The sequence below is a fragment of the Hypanus sabinus genome, chromosome 5 (assembly GCF_030144855.1).
Source record: "Hypanus sabinus isolate sHypSab1 chromosome 5, sHypSab1.hap1, whole genome shotgun sequence".
In the NCBI taxonomy this organism is placed as follows: Eukaryota; Metazoa; Chordata; class Chondrichthyes; order Myliobatiformes; family Dasyatidae; genus Hypanus; species Hypanus sabinus.
Window position 1 is genome coordinate 2,679,388 of NC_082710.1, and position 17,839 is coordinate 2,697,226.

Genomic DNA, 17,839 nt, shown 5'->3' on the forward strand with positions numbered 1-17,839 from the left:
TACTAAGTAGAGTGCAGTGTCAAAGTGCTACACAAGTACACATAACTGACACTAGTTAGACACTGTTCGGCAATAGGCTCCTGTCCCAATTAAGCAATATAAGTGTCCCAAACAAATGACGGGAATCCTGGCTATTTTCTCGATTAGATTTTGTTCTTTAAGAGTTGTCCCAAATAAATGGCTGGCCTAATGAACCAGACTCTGCTGCATTTCAAAAAGTAATTCTCTCCCCTATTCAGAATGTTTAAATGCAAGGAATGAATGTAAAATTTTATTTTCGACTGCCAGTACGAGGAAGGATGCAATTCGTTTTGTTTAGCCAACTTCTGTCCTGTATGAATATTAAAGGTACTTTTAGTTTCAAAATGAGCTGAAAATTTTCCAATAACATTTACCATTTTGATAATTCCATAGGACAGTTAACTGCAAGTATGTTAGCAGTTGTACTAAGGTATGCCATTAGTAGTAGTTGGTGCAGCTTCCAGCAATTTTTGTTCAATCTCTCAATTCAAGCAAAGGCACGTCACAAGATAAAATTCCACTCAGTCAGTGCTTATTATAGACAATAGGTGCTGAAGTAGACCATTCGGCCCTTCGAGCCTGCACTGCCATTCTGAGATCATGGCTGATCATCTACTATGAATACCTGGTTCCTGCCTTGACCCCATATCCCTTAATTTCCCTATCCATAAGATACCTATCTGGCTCCTTCTTGAAAGAATCCAGAGAACTGGCCTCCACTACCTTCCGAGGCAGTGCATTCCAGATCCCCACAACTCTCTGGGAGAAGAAGTTTTTCCTTAACTCTGTCCGAAATGACCTACCCCTTATTCTCAAACCATGCCCTCTGGTACTGGACTCTCCCAGCACCTGGAACATATTTCCTGCCTCTATCTTGTCCAATCCCTTAATAATCTTATATGTTGCAATCAGATCCCCTCTCAATCTCCTTAATTCCAGCGTGTACAAGCCCAGTCTCTCTAACCTCTCTGAGTAAGACTTTTATTAAAAGTCTAAGTTTTAATCTCATGCAAGTGGTGATAATTCAATCCTAATCAGTTGTAAATACAGAGGAATTTAACATTTACAATTTTCTTACCTTGCTAATGAATCAAAAAGAAATGAACTTCCTTTCTTACAAATGGAACACTGCAGAATCTCCATATAGTAAGTCACTATGGAAGAATGTTGCCAGGGTGGATGATTAAGAATTAGAGTTTGCATAATGCTGATGAACCCATGCAAGTAACTCAGTCCTACATTACCCTGCAATGAAAACAGATTAGCATTAGTGAATTCAACAAAATGTACCATTGAAATACAACTTATCTTTCTCAATCTCAGGTCTTAGCAAGAAACGTTAAAGGAAATAATAAAAAAATACACACTGATACATAGTGAAATTACATTACAAAAGTATTTGAATAAAAATTTACTTACATACACCAATATTTTCTTAGCTCCAACAGTCAAAACAAAAGGGCACTTTGTTAAAGGTATTTACACTGATGACAAGCAAGGGGGTAGATTATTGCCAGGGACTTAGAAATGGAATTCAGAGCCACTGGCCTAGACTGCTGAAGAATACAGTCAATGAATAGAAGGTTTAAAATATGCCAGCACACATAGTCCCAGTGGCTTCAATCTCTCCAATAACTTAAATGTTATTTTAAATGTAGTCACTGCGTTTTTAGTATTTGAATTGCCTGAATGCTGTTTTGCACCGAATGGAGCAGCACTGTAATTTTGTTGTCCTCATCAGTGACAATAAACAAGGAACATCCTAGATATTCCAATTGATTGCAAGAGGTTACAGCATACACATGGCCAGGAAAAGATGTGAAAAAAGGATAAGAATTAATTAACAATAAACAAAAATAAACAATAAATGCAATTAGAACAAGTGTAAATAAGGTTACTTATAAACCTTTAGAAATTAATGAAACTTTTAAAAAACTTTATACTGAATTACATCAATCAGAATCACAAAATAAGATTGCTAAGATAGATAAATTTTTATCACAAATAACCCTTCCAAAACCAAATTTGGAAGAACAGAAAGGATTAGATATGCCCTTTACATTAAAAGAGGTTGAAGAAGCTTTAGGATCACTTCAGAGTAATAAATCCCCAGGAGAAGATGGTTTTCCTCCTGAATTTTATAAAAAATTTAAAGATTTATTAATTCCTCCTTTTATGGAATTAATATATCAAGTGGAAAGAATGCATAAACTCCCACAATCTTTTTTAACAGCGATCATAACTGTATTGCCAAAAAAAGATAGAGATCCTTTAAAACCATCATATGACCCATTTCTTTATTGAATACAGATTATAAAATAATAGCAAAAATTTTATCTACTAGAGTATCTAAATATTTACCAAAATTAATACATATGGATCAAACAGGTTTTATTAAAAACAGACAATCAATGGATAATATAACCTGTTTACTTAGTATAATTCATTTGGCACAAAAAAGAGAGGAAATGAGTGTGGCAGTTGCTTTGGATGCAGAAAAAGCATTTGATATATTGGAATGGGATTTTTTATTCAAGGTATTGGAAAAATATGAGTTAGGAAAATCTTTTATACAATGGATTAAAACCTTAAATACTAATCCTCAAGCTAAAGTAGTTATAAATGGTCAGATTTCAACACCATTTTGCTTAACCAGGTCAACTAGTCAAGGCTGCCCATTATCACCTGCTTTATTTGTACTGGCAATAGAACCATTAGCTGAATTAATTAGAACAGATTCAGACATTGGGGGCTTTAGAGTTAATCAAGAAGAATACAAGATTAATTTATTTGCTGATGATGTTTTGATTTATTTAACAAACCCATTGCAATCTTTGCAAAGATTATCTTTTAGATTGGAAGAATATGGGAAAGTATCAGGGTATAAAGTAAATTGGGATAAAAGTGAAATTTTACCCCTTACCAAAGGAAATTATAATCAATGTCAATTAGTAACTCAATTTCGATGGTCAATAAATGGGATAAAATATTTAGGTATTAGAGTTGATAATGATGTAAAAAATTTATATAAACAAAATTATTTGCCATTATTAAAAAAAATAAAAGAGGATCTTGATAAATGGATGATGTTACCAATAACATTAATAGGTAGAGTTAATGCTGTAAAAATGAATATATTTCCTAGATTGCAATATTTATCCAAACTTTACCAATACAATTATCTCAGAAGTTTTTTCAAGAACTGAATAAATATGTAAGGAAATTTCTTTGGAAAGATGTCAAGAATATCACTGGAAAAATTGACATGTAAATTTGATTTAGGAGGGTTACAACTTCCAAATTTTAAGAATTATTATAAAGCAAATCAACTTAGATTTATTGCATCTTTTTTTTGATGAAGAAAAAACCGGCATGGATTAGAATAGAATTAGATAAGATAGGAGAAAACATACCAGAAGATTTTATACATAAATGGGATATGGGAAAAAAAAGAATCTCCTATATTAAGACACTTGAATTGATTTATGGAATGAGGGAAATGTGGATGAGATAAAGAAATCTTTATTAGCAAAAAGAACTTTAATTCAAAATAGGCTTATTCCTTTTACAATGGATAATAAACTTTTACATAATTGGTTCCAAAAGGGGATTAAATATATAGGTGATTGTTTTGAGGGAGGTATATTGATGTCGTTTGATCAATTAAAAAAATATATAAAATATCAAACAACACTCTTTTCAGTTATTTTCAATTAAAGGCTTATTTACGAGAAAAGCTGGGTCAAACAATGTTGGTGCCAAAACCTAGTGAAATAGAAATATTAATTCAAAAAGGAAAAATTAAAAAATTTACATCCTGTATGTACAATTTGATTCAAAAACAGACAATTGAATCTGGAATTCATAAATCAAGACAAAAATTGGAATCTGATTTGAATGTTAAAATTGATGGAAAAAGTTGGTCAAGATTATGTTCTGATAGTATGATAAATACAATAAATGTTCGACTTAGATTATACAATATAATTTTTTACATCAATTATATATAACACCACAGAAAATAAATAGATTAAATTCAAAAATGTCTGACCAATGTTTTCGATGTAATCAAGAAATTGGTACTTTTTTACATTCTACTTGGTCTTGTTTTAAAATTCAACCATTTTGGATAAATCAAGACTTTTATTGGAACAAATTACTGGAGTACAACTCCCACATAGTCCAATATTATTTTTATTAGGAGATATTGAAGGGACAATACCGAAACTTAAATTGAATAAGTATCAGAAAAAATTTATAAAAATTGTATTGGCAGTAGTTAAAAAAGTTATCGCAGTTACTTGGAAATCTGATTTATATTTAACTATGGATCGTTGGAATAATGAAATATATAGTTGTATTCCACTTGAAAAAATTACATATAATCTAAGAAATGAATGTGATATATTTTTGAAAATTTGGCTCCCATACCTACAAAAGATGGGATTAAATATATAGGTCCTTTGAAGATAAAATTATAAAGTAATTGGGGAAAGTAAAAATAAATATTAAAATTATTTTGAGTTCCATGGAGCATGTGGGGATCCTCCGATATCCAGGCAATCTTTTTCTTCTTTCTTTCTTTCTTTAGATAAGGGTTAAGGGGGGGGGGAGGGTTAAGGGGAGGGGGGAGGATTAATATTATTTTTCTTTATTTTTACTAATTTTTCATTACATTTATTCTTTGTAATTTACTAAAAATTTAATAAATAAATAAATATTTAGGGGAAAAAATGGTATTGGTGAACCAGAAGGCAAGGCAAGTCAATGAGTACAGTAAAAATACTCAATCAGAATGTGGCAAACATTAAGATACAGACTACTGGATTAAACATTGAAGAGGACTATATACAGTCATTAAAGAATTGAAATAAACAAGGGAAAATAAAATAACTAAGCAATTTTTAGTACAAGTATAGGAATTTAATCACATCATATTCGTCTTTTTTGATGATGGGAATCAGGAAATGGTTTTGAATCATCTCCAAGTCAAACAACTCCAATAGACAAAAGCTGTTCACAGGAAATGCTGGAGGAACTCAACAGACCAGGCAGCATCCATGGAAAAGAGTACAGTCAACATTTTGGGCCGAGACCCTTCAGTATGACTGGAGAGAAAAAAGATGAGCAATAGAGTTAAAAGGTTGGGGGGAGGAGGGGAGGGAGAAACACAAGTTAATACATGAAACTGGTAGGGGAAGGGGTGAAGTAAAGAACTGGAAAGTTAATTGGTGAAAGAGATACAGGGCTGGAGAAGGGGAAATCTTAATAGGAGAGGACAGAAAGCCATGTAAGAAAGAAAAGAGGGGAAGAGCACCAGAGGGAGGTGATGGACAGGAAGGGAGATGAGGTGAGAAAGACAAAAGGGGATGGGGACTGGTGAAGGAGAGGGGTGGGGAAGTTCGAGATATCGATGTTCATGCCATCAGGTTGGAAGCTAACCAGACAGAATACAAGATGTGGTTCCTCCAAACTGAGTGTTCCCCCTAGTTCAGCCCCTTCCTACCTATATCCATGACACTTCACACACTCTGGATCTTTTCAATGATTTCAAGTTCTATAGCCTCCATTATCTTATTTTCACTATGGATATCCAGTTCCTATACCCCTCTATCCCCCAACAGGAAGGCTTTAAAGCTCTCCATTTCTTTCTGGACACCAGTCCCAGCCAGTTCCCCTCCACCAACACTCTCCTTCTTCTCATGGAGCTTGTCCTCACTCTTAATAATTTCTCCTTTGACTCCTCCCACTTTCTTCAAACAAAAGCTGAAGCCATGGGAACTTGCATGGGTCCCAGCTATGATTGTCTTTTTGCTGGCTACATGGAACAGAATCAGAATAAGGTTATTATCAAGGGTATGTGATGTGAAATTTGTGAACTTCGTAGCAGCAGTTCAATGCAATACATAATATAGAAGAAAAAATTAAAATAATATTAATAATAACTCTTATTTAGTATAATTTATACAGTATAGTCGGCCCTCCTTATCCGCGGGGGATTGCTTCCGAGACCCCCCCGCAGATACCAAAAAAACGTGGATGCTCAAGTCCCTTATTTAACCTGTCTCAGAGCCGTTTTCTTCAGGACCCAGCGGAACCCCGGACTATTTAACATGCTCAGTACGGTGGACATTAGGACCTGGTGGTGCAGCTCTGAATCCACAGTGTTTCTGTTCACCAGAATAATCACGATCACGATTGAAAACAAGGTGGAAGTAATAAAGTGATCAGAAAGAGGCGAAACATCATCGGTCATTGGAAAAGCGTTAGGCTACAGTTGGTCAACGATCGGAACCATTTTAATGGAGCATGTGAAAGGCCCTGCCCCGATGAAAGCTACAATTATTACTAAGCAACACAGTGGTTTAATTATTGAAACATGTATGTTTCTTAGGTGTTTTATATGCATAGAAAGGTAAAATATGTACTATATACTAAGAAAAACGTTTGACTAATGCTAAATAATACCGGATGTACCTGTTCCGACTTCAAATCCGACTTAAAGACAGACTCAGGAATGGAACTCATTCATAACCCAGGGACTGCCTGTACTTTCAAGTCATTTCTAGATTACTTATAATACCTAATACAATGTAAATGCTATGTAAATAGTTGTTATACTGTATTGTTTAGGGAATAATGACAAGAAAAAAGTCTATACATGCTCAAACAACGAGTGCTGGAGATTTCTAACATCTGCAGATTTTTCTTGTTAGAGACAAAAAACTTATTCATATTTGACTTCATCCTTTAACATAAAAGTGTAAGAGGAATATTTGTGAGCAATGGGAGGATAATAAATAAAAGCTTGACAGATTGTTCACCAGATTATCAATATAATCTCACACCCAGGAACAGTAACCTGAGGAGATCTGCAGATGCCGGAAATTCAAGCAACACACATAAAATGTTGGTGGAACACAGCAGGCCAGGCAGCATCTATAGGAAGAAGCACTGTTGACGTTTCCTGCCATGACCCTTCGTCAGGACTAACTGAAAGAAGAGATAGTAAGAGAATTGAGAGTGGAAAGGGAAGGGGGAGATCGAAAATGATAGAAGACCGGAAGGGGTGGAGTGAAGCTAAGAGCTGGTAAGTTGATTGGCTAAAGGGAAACACGGCTGGAGAAGGGAGAGGATCATGGGATGGGAGACCTAGAGAAAGAAAGGTGGAGGGGAGCACCAGAGGGAGAGCAGGCAAGGAGTGATTCTGAGAGGGACAGAGAGAAAAAAAGAGAAAGAAAAGAAAGGGGGGGGGAAGAAGGGAGAATAATAAATAGATCGATAGATAGATAAATAAATAAATAATGGGATAACAAGGGGAGGTGGGCATTAACGGAAGTTAGAGAAATCAATATGTTCATGCTATCAGGTTGGAGGCTACCTACATGGAATATCAGATGTTGTTCCTCCAACCTGAGTGTGCTTCATCTTGACAGTAGAGGAGGCCATGGATAGACATATCAGAATGGGAATGGGACATGGAATTAAAATGTGTGGGAGATCCTGCTTTCTCTGGCGGACAGAGCGTAGGTGCTCAGCGAAACGGTCTCCCAGTCTGCATTGGGTCTCACCAATATACAGAAGGCCGCACGGGAGCACCGGACGCAGTATATCACACTATCCGACTCACAGGTGAAGTGTTGTCTCACCTGGAAGGACTGTCTGGGACCCTGAATGGTGGTGAGGGAGGAAGTGTCAGGGCAGGTGTAGCACTTGTTCTGCTTACAAGGATAAGTGCTGGAAGGGAGATCAGTGGGTGGGAAGGAATGGGGGGGGGGGGGGGAACAAATGAACAAGGGAGTCACGTAGGGAGCGATCCCTGCGGAAAGCAGAAAGGGTGGGGAGGGAAAGATGTGCTTGGTGGTGGGATCCTGTTGGAGGTGGCGGAAGTTACGGAGAATTATATGTTGGACCCAAAGGCTGGTGGGGTGGTAGGTGAGGACAAGGGGAACCCTATCCCGAGTGGGGTGGCGGATGGATGGGGTGAGAGCAGATGTGCGTGAAACGGGAGAGATGCATTTGAGAGCAGAGTTGATGGTGGAGGAAGGGAAGCCCCTTTCTTTGAAAAAGGGGGACATCTCCTTCGTCCTAGAATGAAAAGCCTGATCCTGAGAGCAGATGCAGTGGAGACAGAGGAATTGCAAGAAGGGGATGGCATTTTTGCAAGAGACAGGGTGGGAAGAGGAATAGTCCAGGTAGCTGTGAGAGTCCGTAGGCTAATAGTAGATATCAGTAGATAAGCAGTCCCCAGAGATAGAGACAGAAAGATCAAGAAAGGGGAGGGAGGTGTCGGAAATGGACCAAGTAAATTTGAGGGCAGGGTGAAAGTTGGAGGCAAAGTTAATGAAGTCAAAGAGCTCAGCATGCATGCAGAAAGCAGCGCCAATGCAGCTGTTGATGAAGCAAAGGAAAAGTGGGGGACAGATACCTGTATAGGCTTGGAACATTGATGCACTATCAATTACTCCAAAAGACTGGAAGTAGACAGGTCCATCCATGGCCTCCTCTACTGTCAAGATGAAGCCACACTCAGGTTGGTGGAACAACACCATATGTTCTGTCTAGGTAGCCTCTAACTTGATGGCATGAACATTGATTTCTCTAACTTCCATTAATGCCCCTCCTCCCCTTCTTACCCCATCACTTATTTATTTTTTCTTTTTATTTATTTATTTTCCTTTTTTCTTCTTTTCTCTCTGTCCCTCTCACAATCACTCCTTGCCTGCTCTCCATCTCCCTCCGATGCTCCCCTCCCCCTTTCTTTCTCCCTAGGCCTCCCATCCCATGATCCTTTCCCTTCTCCAGCTGTGTATCCCTTTTGCCAATCAACTTTCCAGCTCTTAGCTTAATCCCTCCACCTCCTGTCTTCTCCTATCATTTCAGATTTCCTCCTCCCCTTCCCACTCTCAAATCTCTTACTATCTCTTCTTTCAGTTAGTCCTGACGAAGGGTCTCGGCTTGAAACATTTACTGTACTTCTTCCTATAGATGCTGCCTGGCCTGCTGCGTTCCACCAGCATTTTGTGTGCATTCCCAAAAACAGTATTACACAAAGTCCCAGACACATGTCAATAACTAACACAAAATGCTTTTCCTTTCGTAGAAAAAAAAAGTCGCTCTGTATCTTAAAGGATTTTCATCCCCCTCCTGCAGCTGAAGCCTCATCTCATCTACAGCACGTACCTGGGAAGCTTCCTACCCAACAACACCCAGCTGATGAGAAAGCTCAATGAGAAGATTGGGAACTTCTGAATAAAATTACCAAGCTTTGCCCCAACTTATTGAAGTATCTTTCCTTAGATGCACTGAAACTTCAGTTTTAACTCTTGATGTCCCACTCTGTCAAATACTCTGACAGTTAGTTAAATCATTACTTTCATTCAATTATGTGGAATTTCCATTACTACTATCAAAAAGACCTGGTACATCAAGACTATACTAGGAGTTGAAGACAATCAGCACCAGTTCAACTGCATTCTGCTGTGGAAACCATAGAAAGGGATCAGTGGAGATTTAGAACATAGAATAGTACAGCACAGTACAGGCCCTTCGGCCCACAGTGTCGTGCCGACCCTTAAACCCTGCCTCCCATATAACCCCCCACCTTAAATTCCTCCATATACCTGTCTAGTAGTCTCTTAAATTTCACTAGTGTATCTGCCTCCACCACTGACTCAGGCAGTGCTTTCCACGCACCAACCACTCACTGAGTAAAAAATCTTCCTCTAATATTCCCCTTGAATTTCCCACCCCTTAGCTTAAAGCCATGTCCTCTTGTATAGAGCAGTGGTGCCCTGGGAAGAGGCACTGGCTGTCCACTCTATCTATTCCTCTTAATATCGGGTATACCTCTATCATTTCTCCTCTCATCTACTCTAAGTAAATCCATTGTCTCAGTGTTGATAAGGCCCGCATTTAAACAAGGTTAAAACAATTCCAACCACATTCAGTCAGAAGTGCTGAGTGAATGATACATCTCAGGTACTGCTATTGCAATTCAATTATATGATACCAAGAACTGCATACACCAAAAGTTATGGTATCAGACAATATCCTGGCTGTAAAAAAAGAAGTCTTGTGCTTCAGAAATTATCCAGCTCCAAGCCATTACAAAAGTAGATCTGCCTAACACTGTCCAGATATCTACTGACCACAAAATACAAGATAAATTTAATTTCACTAAGCATCACAAAATTGTCAAAGTGATAGAAGATGTCATTGGTTGCATTCTTATATTACATTCTTGCTCCAGAAGCACAGATAACAGGTGGAGTCTGACCTCAACATTAAGGCAGCAATTGACACAGCAAGATATCAAGAGATAGAGTAAAATTGAAGATTAAGGGCATCCGGGGGTGGGGTGGAAATACTTCAATAATGCAGGCAACATAACAAATACACAAATGGCTGTTGGAAGTTTTCAATATCCATGTTCTCATCATAAAGTTGGAAATGGGATTATTACCTTTTGATTGTAGATCACATTGTGGCAAATGAAACAGCTCATACCTGCATGAAGCAAAAGCTAGGAACATCTAGGTAAGGCAGGTAAGTAGCAAATAACATTCAATGTTATTTGCAGCATCTATCGAAAAAAGTTCAACCAACATTTCAAGCTGAGATCCTTCAGCAGGACTGGAGAAAAAAAGATGAATAGATTTAAAAGGTGGTGGAGGGGAGAGAGAAATACAAGGTGATAGGTGAAACCAGGAGGGGAAGGGATGAAGTAGAGCTGGGTAATTGTTTGGTGAAAGAGATACAGGGCTGAAGAAGAGGGAGTCCAAAAGGAGTGAACAGAAGGCCATGGAAGAAAGAAAAGGTGGGAGGAGCACCAGAGTGAGGCAATGAGCAGGAAAGGAGATAAGCTGAGAGAAGGAAAAGGGGATGGGAAATGGTGAAAGGGGAGGAGTCCATTACTGGAAGTTCAAGAAATCGATATTCGTGCCATGATGTTGGAGGCTACCCAGACAGAATATAAGGTGCTGTTCCTCCAACCTGAGTGTGGCCTCATCGTGATGTATTGGAATGGGAACGAGAAATGGAATTAAAGTGGGTTGCCTCTAAGAGATTCTGCTTCTTCTGGTGGATGGAGTGCAGGTGCTTGACGAAACGGTCTCCCAATCTACACCGGGTCTCACTGATATAGCTTATCTAAATGATGTCTATAATATACCCACGGACTCTCACAGCTATGTGGACTACCGCCAAGCATATTTTCCTCCCACCCCCCCCAACCCTACTTTCTGCAGGGATCGATCCACACGTGCCTCCCTTGTCCATTCATCTAGCCTCACTGATCTCCCTCTTGGCACCTATCCTTGCAAGTGGAACAAGTGCTACAGCTGCCCTACACCTCTTCCCTCACTACCATTCAGGGGCCCAAACAATTCTTCCTATGAATCTGTTGGTGTCAAATACTATGTCCAGTGATACTGGTGTGGCCTCCTGTATATTGGTGATGGCATGATCACCGATTTTTCGAACTTCCAATAATGGCCACCCCAACTTTTACCATTCCCCAATCCCTTTTCCCTCTCTCTCCTTATTTCCTTGCCCGCCCATCGCCACCCTCTGGTGCTCCTCCCCTCTCCTTTTCTTTCTTCCATGGTCTTCTGTTTTCTCCTATTGAACTCCCCCTTTTCCAACCCTGTACCTCTTTCACCAATCAACTTCCCAGCTCTTTACTTCATCACTCCCCCTCCCAGTTTCAACTATCACCTTGTGTTTCTCTCCCCTCACCTACCTTTTAAATCTACTCATCTTTTTATCTCCAGTCTTGCCGAAGGGTCTCAGCCCAAAACATTGACTGTACTTTTTTCCCATAGATGTTGCTTGGCCTGTTGAGTTCCTCCAGCATTTTGTGTAAATTACTTGCCCAGACTACCTAACAATAGCTTACAGATTCACAACCTCTTCCAAAGAGGATTGAGAAACGGTTGCAGGGAAAATCTTCAAATTACTACTTCTATCCAATTCAGACACCTTCCCAACTTAGACCCAATAAAGAACGAATAGCCATATCTCTAAATCTAGAATACTCCTAACCAATAACCAATATCATTGGAGTACCTCCACAAAAACTGCAGGACTGAATGTGGCTCATCATCACTTTTAAAAGGACCTTAGTGCAATAAACGGGCAGCATGGTAGCTTCGCTGTTAATGTAACGCTATACAGATCAGGCACTCCAGAGATCAGAGTTCAATTCCGGCAACATACTGTGGAAAGCATGAGTTTTCTCCAGGTGCTGCGGTTTCCTCCCACAGTCCAAAGATGTACCAATTAGAAGGTTAATTAGTCATTGTAAATTGTCTTGTGATTAGCTTAGGGTTAAATTGAGGTTGAGGGTTGATGGAGTGCTGTGGCTCGAAAGGTCCAAAGGGCCTACTTCTCACTGTGTTGTTAAATTAAATTAATTAAATGTTGGTCTTGCTGGCATGCCTACATGCAAGGTGGTAAAAATTCCAACATTAAAACAAAAAAAAAATCCACCCAAAACTTTAAAGTCGTCTAAATGCAACAAAATAATTTATACTTGCATAGCAAGTAAGCATGACAATAGAAAATCTCCTGCTGGACTCCTCCTCATAGAGGCCAAAAGCAACACTGGGTTGCCTCTAGAATCTTAGTAAGTGCAGAAGATTGAGACGGCTATTTTTCAACAGTTTCAAACATTTGAACAGTTGTTTTAATGAAAAGTTGCCACTTCAGAACAGCATTATTTTTGCTTTTGAGCAAATGATCAGGGTCCATAAGACCACAAGGTATAGGAGCAGAATTAGGTCACTTAACCCCAATCACCTGCCTTTTCTGTTTCCATTTATGCACTGACCAACCTAGAATCTATCAACCTCTGCCTTAAATATACATAAAGACATATCTCCACTGTTGCTTGCGGCAAAGAATTCCACACATTCACCACCCTCTGGCTGAAGAAATTCCTCCTCATCTCCATTCTAAAAGGACACTACTCTATTCTGTGGCTGTGTTGTTGCTTTACCTTTTCCCAAGAACACTGAGAAGATCTCCAAAATCAATGAATCATTGTTGGAAACATAATAGTTGCTCCTTTGAAAATGGAGGATGATGGATTATCAGAGTTTAACTGTAACCATTACTTCTGTGATTTTGGTTGGAGGACAGTGCACAGTGTACAGTAAACCAACAGAGCTCCAGAATTTAAAAAAATATTTTATGATGACTACCTGATGACGAACATTACTTATGATGTCATCATTATTTCCTGATTTTGAGGAGCAGAAAATGTACAATTGGAGCAGGCAAGTGGAAACAATATAAGAATCAAGTGCAATAACAACATGCAATTTGCATCAAGTTGATAGGGATGAACAATGATCTGAAATTTGTACCAATTTGTTAACAACTTTTGTTACAGGGGTCCCCCGTTTTTCGAATGTTTGCTTTACGTCAACTCGCTGTTAGGGAAGACCTACATTAGTAACCTGTTTTTTGCTAACAGAAGATGTTTTCACTATTACGAAAAAAGGCAGCGCGCGCCAAGCAGCCAAACTCCTCCCCCGGAACTGCATTCTAGCTGGCATTGCTTAAACACATGCCTGTGAGCACCTGTGCTTTATGTCGATTTATTTTGTGCATCTGTTAGCAAGATGAGTTCTAAGGTATTGGAAAAGCCTAAAAGAGCGCGCAAGGGTGTTACACTTAACGTAAAACTAGACATAATTAAGTGTTTCGATCGTGGTGAACAAAGTAAGGATATAGTGAGTTTGGCTCAACAGTGTACTCTGTGTTTACTAATGAGTTTGGCTAAGGGTTTGTGGAAGTTGACGAAGATGATGTTGAAGAGGTTTTGGCATCCCATGACCAAGAACTGAGAGATGACGAGCTGATGAAGAGGAAAGTATAACAATTGAAGCCAAATGCAGTAGCTAACGGCCAGAAAGTGAAGACTTCCAGGAACTAAACGGGAAGCAATTACGTGAGATTTTCGATGCGATTGACAATGCTGCAATGATCGCAGAAAAGTATGACTTTAATTTTGAAAGGGTACGTAGGTTTAGAGCATATTTGCAGGATGGTTTGAGTGCTTACAATGAAGTGTATGATAGAAAAACGTGCGAGGCTAAGCAGTCAAGCATACTGTAATTTTGCAAGCCTTCCACATCAGCCACAGCAAACGACGAAACTCAACCTTCGACATCGAGGCAGGCAGACATAGAAGAAGGTGGCCTGCCTGCTCTGATGGAAAGAGATGATGATGAGATGACACAGCAGTCTCCTCTACCTCCCACCACCCCAACCTCCTACGACTCAGCCTAACACACCATCATCAGTGTGCTCCCTCTCTTATCAATTCCGGTAAGTGAAACTACACAGGACGCACGTTATTTCTACTTTACATAGGCTGTGTATTTTTGTGTTATTTGGTAGCTTCATAGCTTAAAGGTTACTGGAAAAAGTGTTTCTGCCGCGCGTGCTGCCAAGAGCGCTTGCGTGAGATTTTCGCTGCGGTGGACAGTGCTGCAATAATTGCAGAAAAGTATTCCTACATTATATAGGCTGTGTATTTATCAGATCATTCCTGCTTTTACCAGATGTTACTGTTATTTTAGGTTTTATGTGTTATTTGGCATGATTTGGTAGGTTATTTTTTTGGGTCTGGGAACACTCACAATTTTTTCCCCTATAAATAAATGGTAATTGCTTCTTCACCTTACCACATTCCGGCTTATGAACCATTTCATAGGAACACTCTACCTTCGAATAGTGGGGGGAACCTGTATTCTCTTCTTGTACAATTTCTTAAAGTATCCAGTCATTGAGGTTCTGCTTGAATGACGGTTTCACTTATAGTGCATTTGTTACAAATATGACAAAGTAAAGTAGCAAATTACAGGAAGATGACTCATCATGATGTACATTAAGGATTGAAGGAAAAGAATGAAGTTAAAAAGTTGCATATTTTCTCTCTTGGAAGGAATAAAATTTCATATTTGTAAAATTAAATTCTGGGATGGGGTGTTTTGCAATATAAATGTGGTTATTAATTGATATACTGTAGATACCTCACTTATTTTTTCAGGTCTCATTATTTCTGTTTTAAGAGGGAGGAGGCATTTTTCCTGTTCAACATATAACCATATAACAACTACAGCACGGAAACAGGCCATCTCGGCCCTTCTAGTCCATGCCGAACGCTTACTCTCACCTAGTCCCACTGGCCCGCACTCAGCCCATAACCCTCCATTCCTTTCCTGTCCATATACCTATCCAATTTTACTCTAAATGACAATACCGAACCTGCCTCTACCACTTCTACTGGAAGCTCGTTCCACATCAGAAATGAGACAAAATCATTAGTGAACAATGCAGCAGACTAGTTTGTGAACTAGGTACAGCACTTGCTGGAAGATGTATTTTAGCTTAAAATGTGAGGAAGTAGTTATTAATCTATTGCTGGGACAGCATAACCTTGGGCCCCATCCTTTTAATTTAAAGTAGACTGTAGGTAGCTTATGATTGCCACATCTTGGTAACACCCACATACCTGTAATTAGAAAAACTGGTAATTAGTCTTTCCCACTGCCAATAAAAAATGGCAAGACTTGAAGTTAACTTCTAACATTGAATCTTTAACTCACATCCAGAATCAATTGCAAGAAGGATTGCATAAGAGGTGCTGGTGGAAAAAACTTGGATGACAAATGGAAGCCCATTTCCTTTAATGCTTCCATGTAGAACTGCCCCTCCAAAATACCTTCTATTCTATTAGAAGTACCTCCAGGAAACATTACTCGAATCTGGAAGAGAAAGTTAAGTTAAATGAACAACTTAGTTCAAGTATTTGACTTAAAACCAAAAGATAGAAATTGAAACATAGAAATTACAAGTAATGGATGACAGCTAGTACTCATAAATACTTGCCATATCATAAAACAAGATGGGGAAAGATAATGAAGACATTTATCTTACTGGGCTAGAAAATATATAATATTTAAGACAAATGGAAAGAGGAAAAATTCGTATAATGTGCAATGTAAAATGGTCTAGATAAATATATTTCTAGCCCACAGAGAAAGGAAAGAAACAGGAGCAAATTCAAATAATAAATTGGATTAAAGAGAGAACTTTTTGGGGGTACATTTGGGAAGTAGCAATCATAATATTATTACACCCCATAATCAGGAGAGTACCAGTCCAAAACACATGGCAGCTAATCAAAATCAGGGTGAATATTTTTTGCAAGATGAGAAAGTATTTAATTCAGAAGGATTGAAATTAAAATACTGGTATCTTAAACAAGATGAAGATTGGAAAACATTCAATACAAGATACAGCTGGGGTATAGAGTTGGTACATTATCAGATGATATCAACCAGTAAACAAAGTTTCATATGTTTTGTCAATTCAGGTAATTATTACAGAAAAAATCCAATTACCCACAACTATAAGTGGTTTATCAGAATCAGGTTTATTATCACCGGCATGTGACCTGAAATTTGTTAACTTAGTGTATAAGAGGTTTCTGCCAAAATTCTTTCCTGTCCTTGTAGTATTTTAGAGATTAACATTTCAATTCGGAATGTAAATCATATTTAACAATAATCCATAATAGTAAAGTTCCCTGATGAGGTTGAACAAAAGCCTTCCCGCTCTAGTCCACACATCTCAGCACATTAGTTCTTAGTTCTTGGCAACAAATTGTAACAGCAAGTCACACAGCATTCACGCAAACTGGGGTTTGAGTTGGGAGAGTTGTCCCAACCTCACAGATTTGGCAGGACCAGCGTGTGTATTCCCTAGGTGTATGCAGCCCAAGGAAACCGGGGTGTCATGAATATTAACAAAGAGGATATATGAAGGCAACTGTCAAGTTTCTGATTAATGCTGAAGATGGTGTTCCAGTACAATGGAACACGCAAAGCTGGAGAATACAGGCAACAGACATCATGGGAGGGGATAATGTTCACACAAAAAGGTCCATTCCATGATTTTCTGCAACACAAAACTGTGTCATCAGCATACATGTGTGTTTAGATGCAAGATAAAAAGAAAAACAAATTATATTAATTTACTCCTCAACCTCCAAAAAAAACCACACTAATTCCATGATGGTGAACTTTATTCCATATCTCAGTAGAATGTTACTGCTTAATGATCATATTCACCTTCTCCTTGACAATTATAAATGTGAAAGTCCTCAGACTTTGACAGTAGGCAAAGCTCCAACCCCAGTTTGGACAGAAGTGAACAACTATTAAGATAATCTGGGTCAATGTCTATGGACTATAATGCCTGTGATCTGGTCAATAACAAAAGCTTAGACTTATAACCCAGTCCAGGTTAAATATCTGCAACACTGAAAGAGTACATTCCAGGAAGGACATTCTTGCTATTCAGGGAGTGCAGCGTAGGTTCACAAGGTTAATTCCTGGAATGGCGGGACTGTCATATGTTGAAAGATTGGAGCGACTGGGTTTGTGTACACTGGAATTTAGAAGGATGAGAGTGGATCTGATTGAAACGTGTAAAATTATTAAGGGATTGGACACGCTGGAGGCAGGAAGCATATTCCCGCTGATGGGTGAGTCCAGAACTAGAGGCCACAGTTTAAGAATAAGGGGTAGGCCATTTAGAACAGAGATGTGGAAAAACTTTTTCACCCAGAGAGTGGTAGATATGTGGAATGCTCTGCCCAGAAGGCAGTGGAGGCCAAGTCTCTGGATGCACTCAAGAGAGAGTTAGATAGAGCTCTTATAGATAGTGGAGTCAAGGGATATGGGGAGAGGGCAGGAACGGGGTACTGATTGTGTATGATCAGCCATGATCACAGTGAATG

General features: G+C 38.8%; 1 protein-coding gene across 1 annotated transcript in view; it reads right to left on the bottom strand.

Annotated features, from left to right (window-relative positions):
- The window catches only part of slf1 (SMC5-SMC6 complex localization factor 1), a 142,339-nt gene that overhangs the window by 65,368 nt on the left and 59,132 nt on the right, over positions 1-17,839 (bottom strand). Inside the window, exons 8-9 of the mRNA XM_059969320.1 lie at positions 15,642-15,800; positions 1,100-1,266 (exon numbers count right to left, since the gene is read on the bottom strand). Of these exons, the coding sequence (XP_059825303.1) occupies positions 1,100-1,266; positions 15,642-15,800 (326 nt within the window). The remainder of the gene's footprint in view (positions 1-1,099; positions 1,267-15,641; positions 15,801-17,839) is intronic.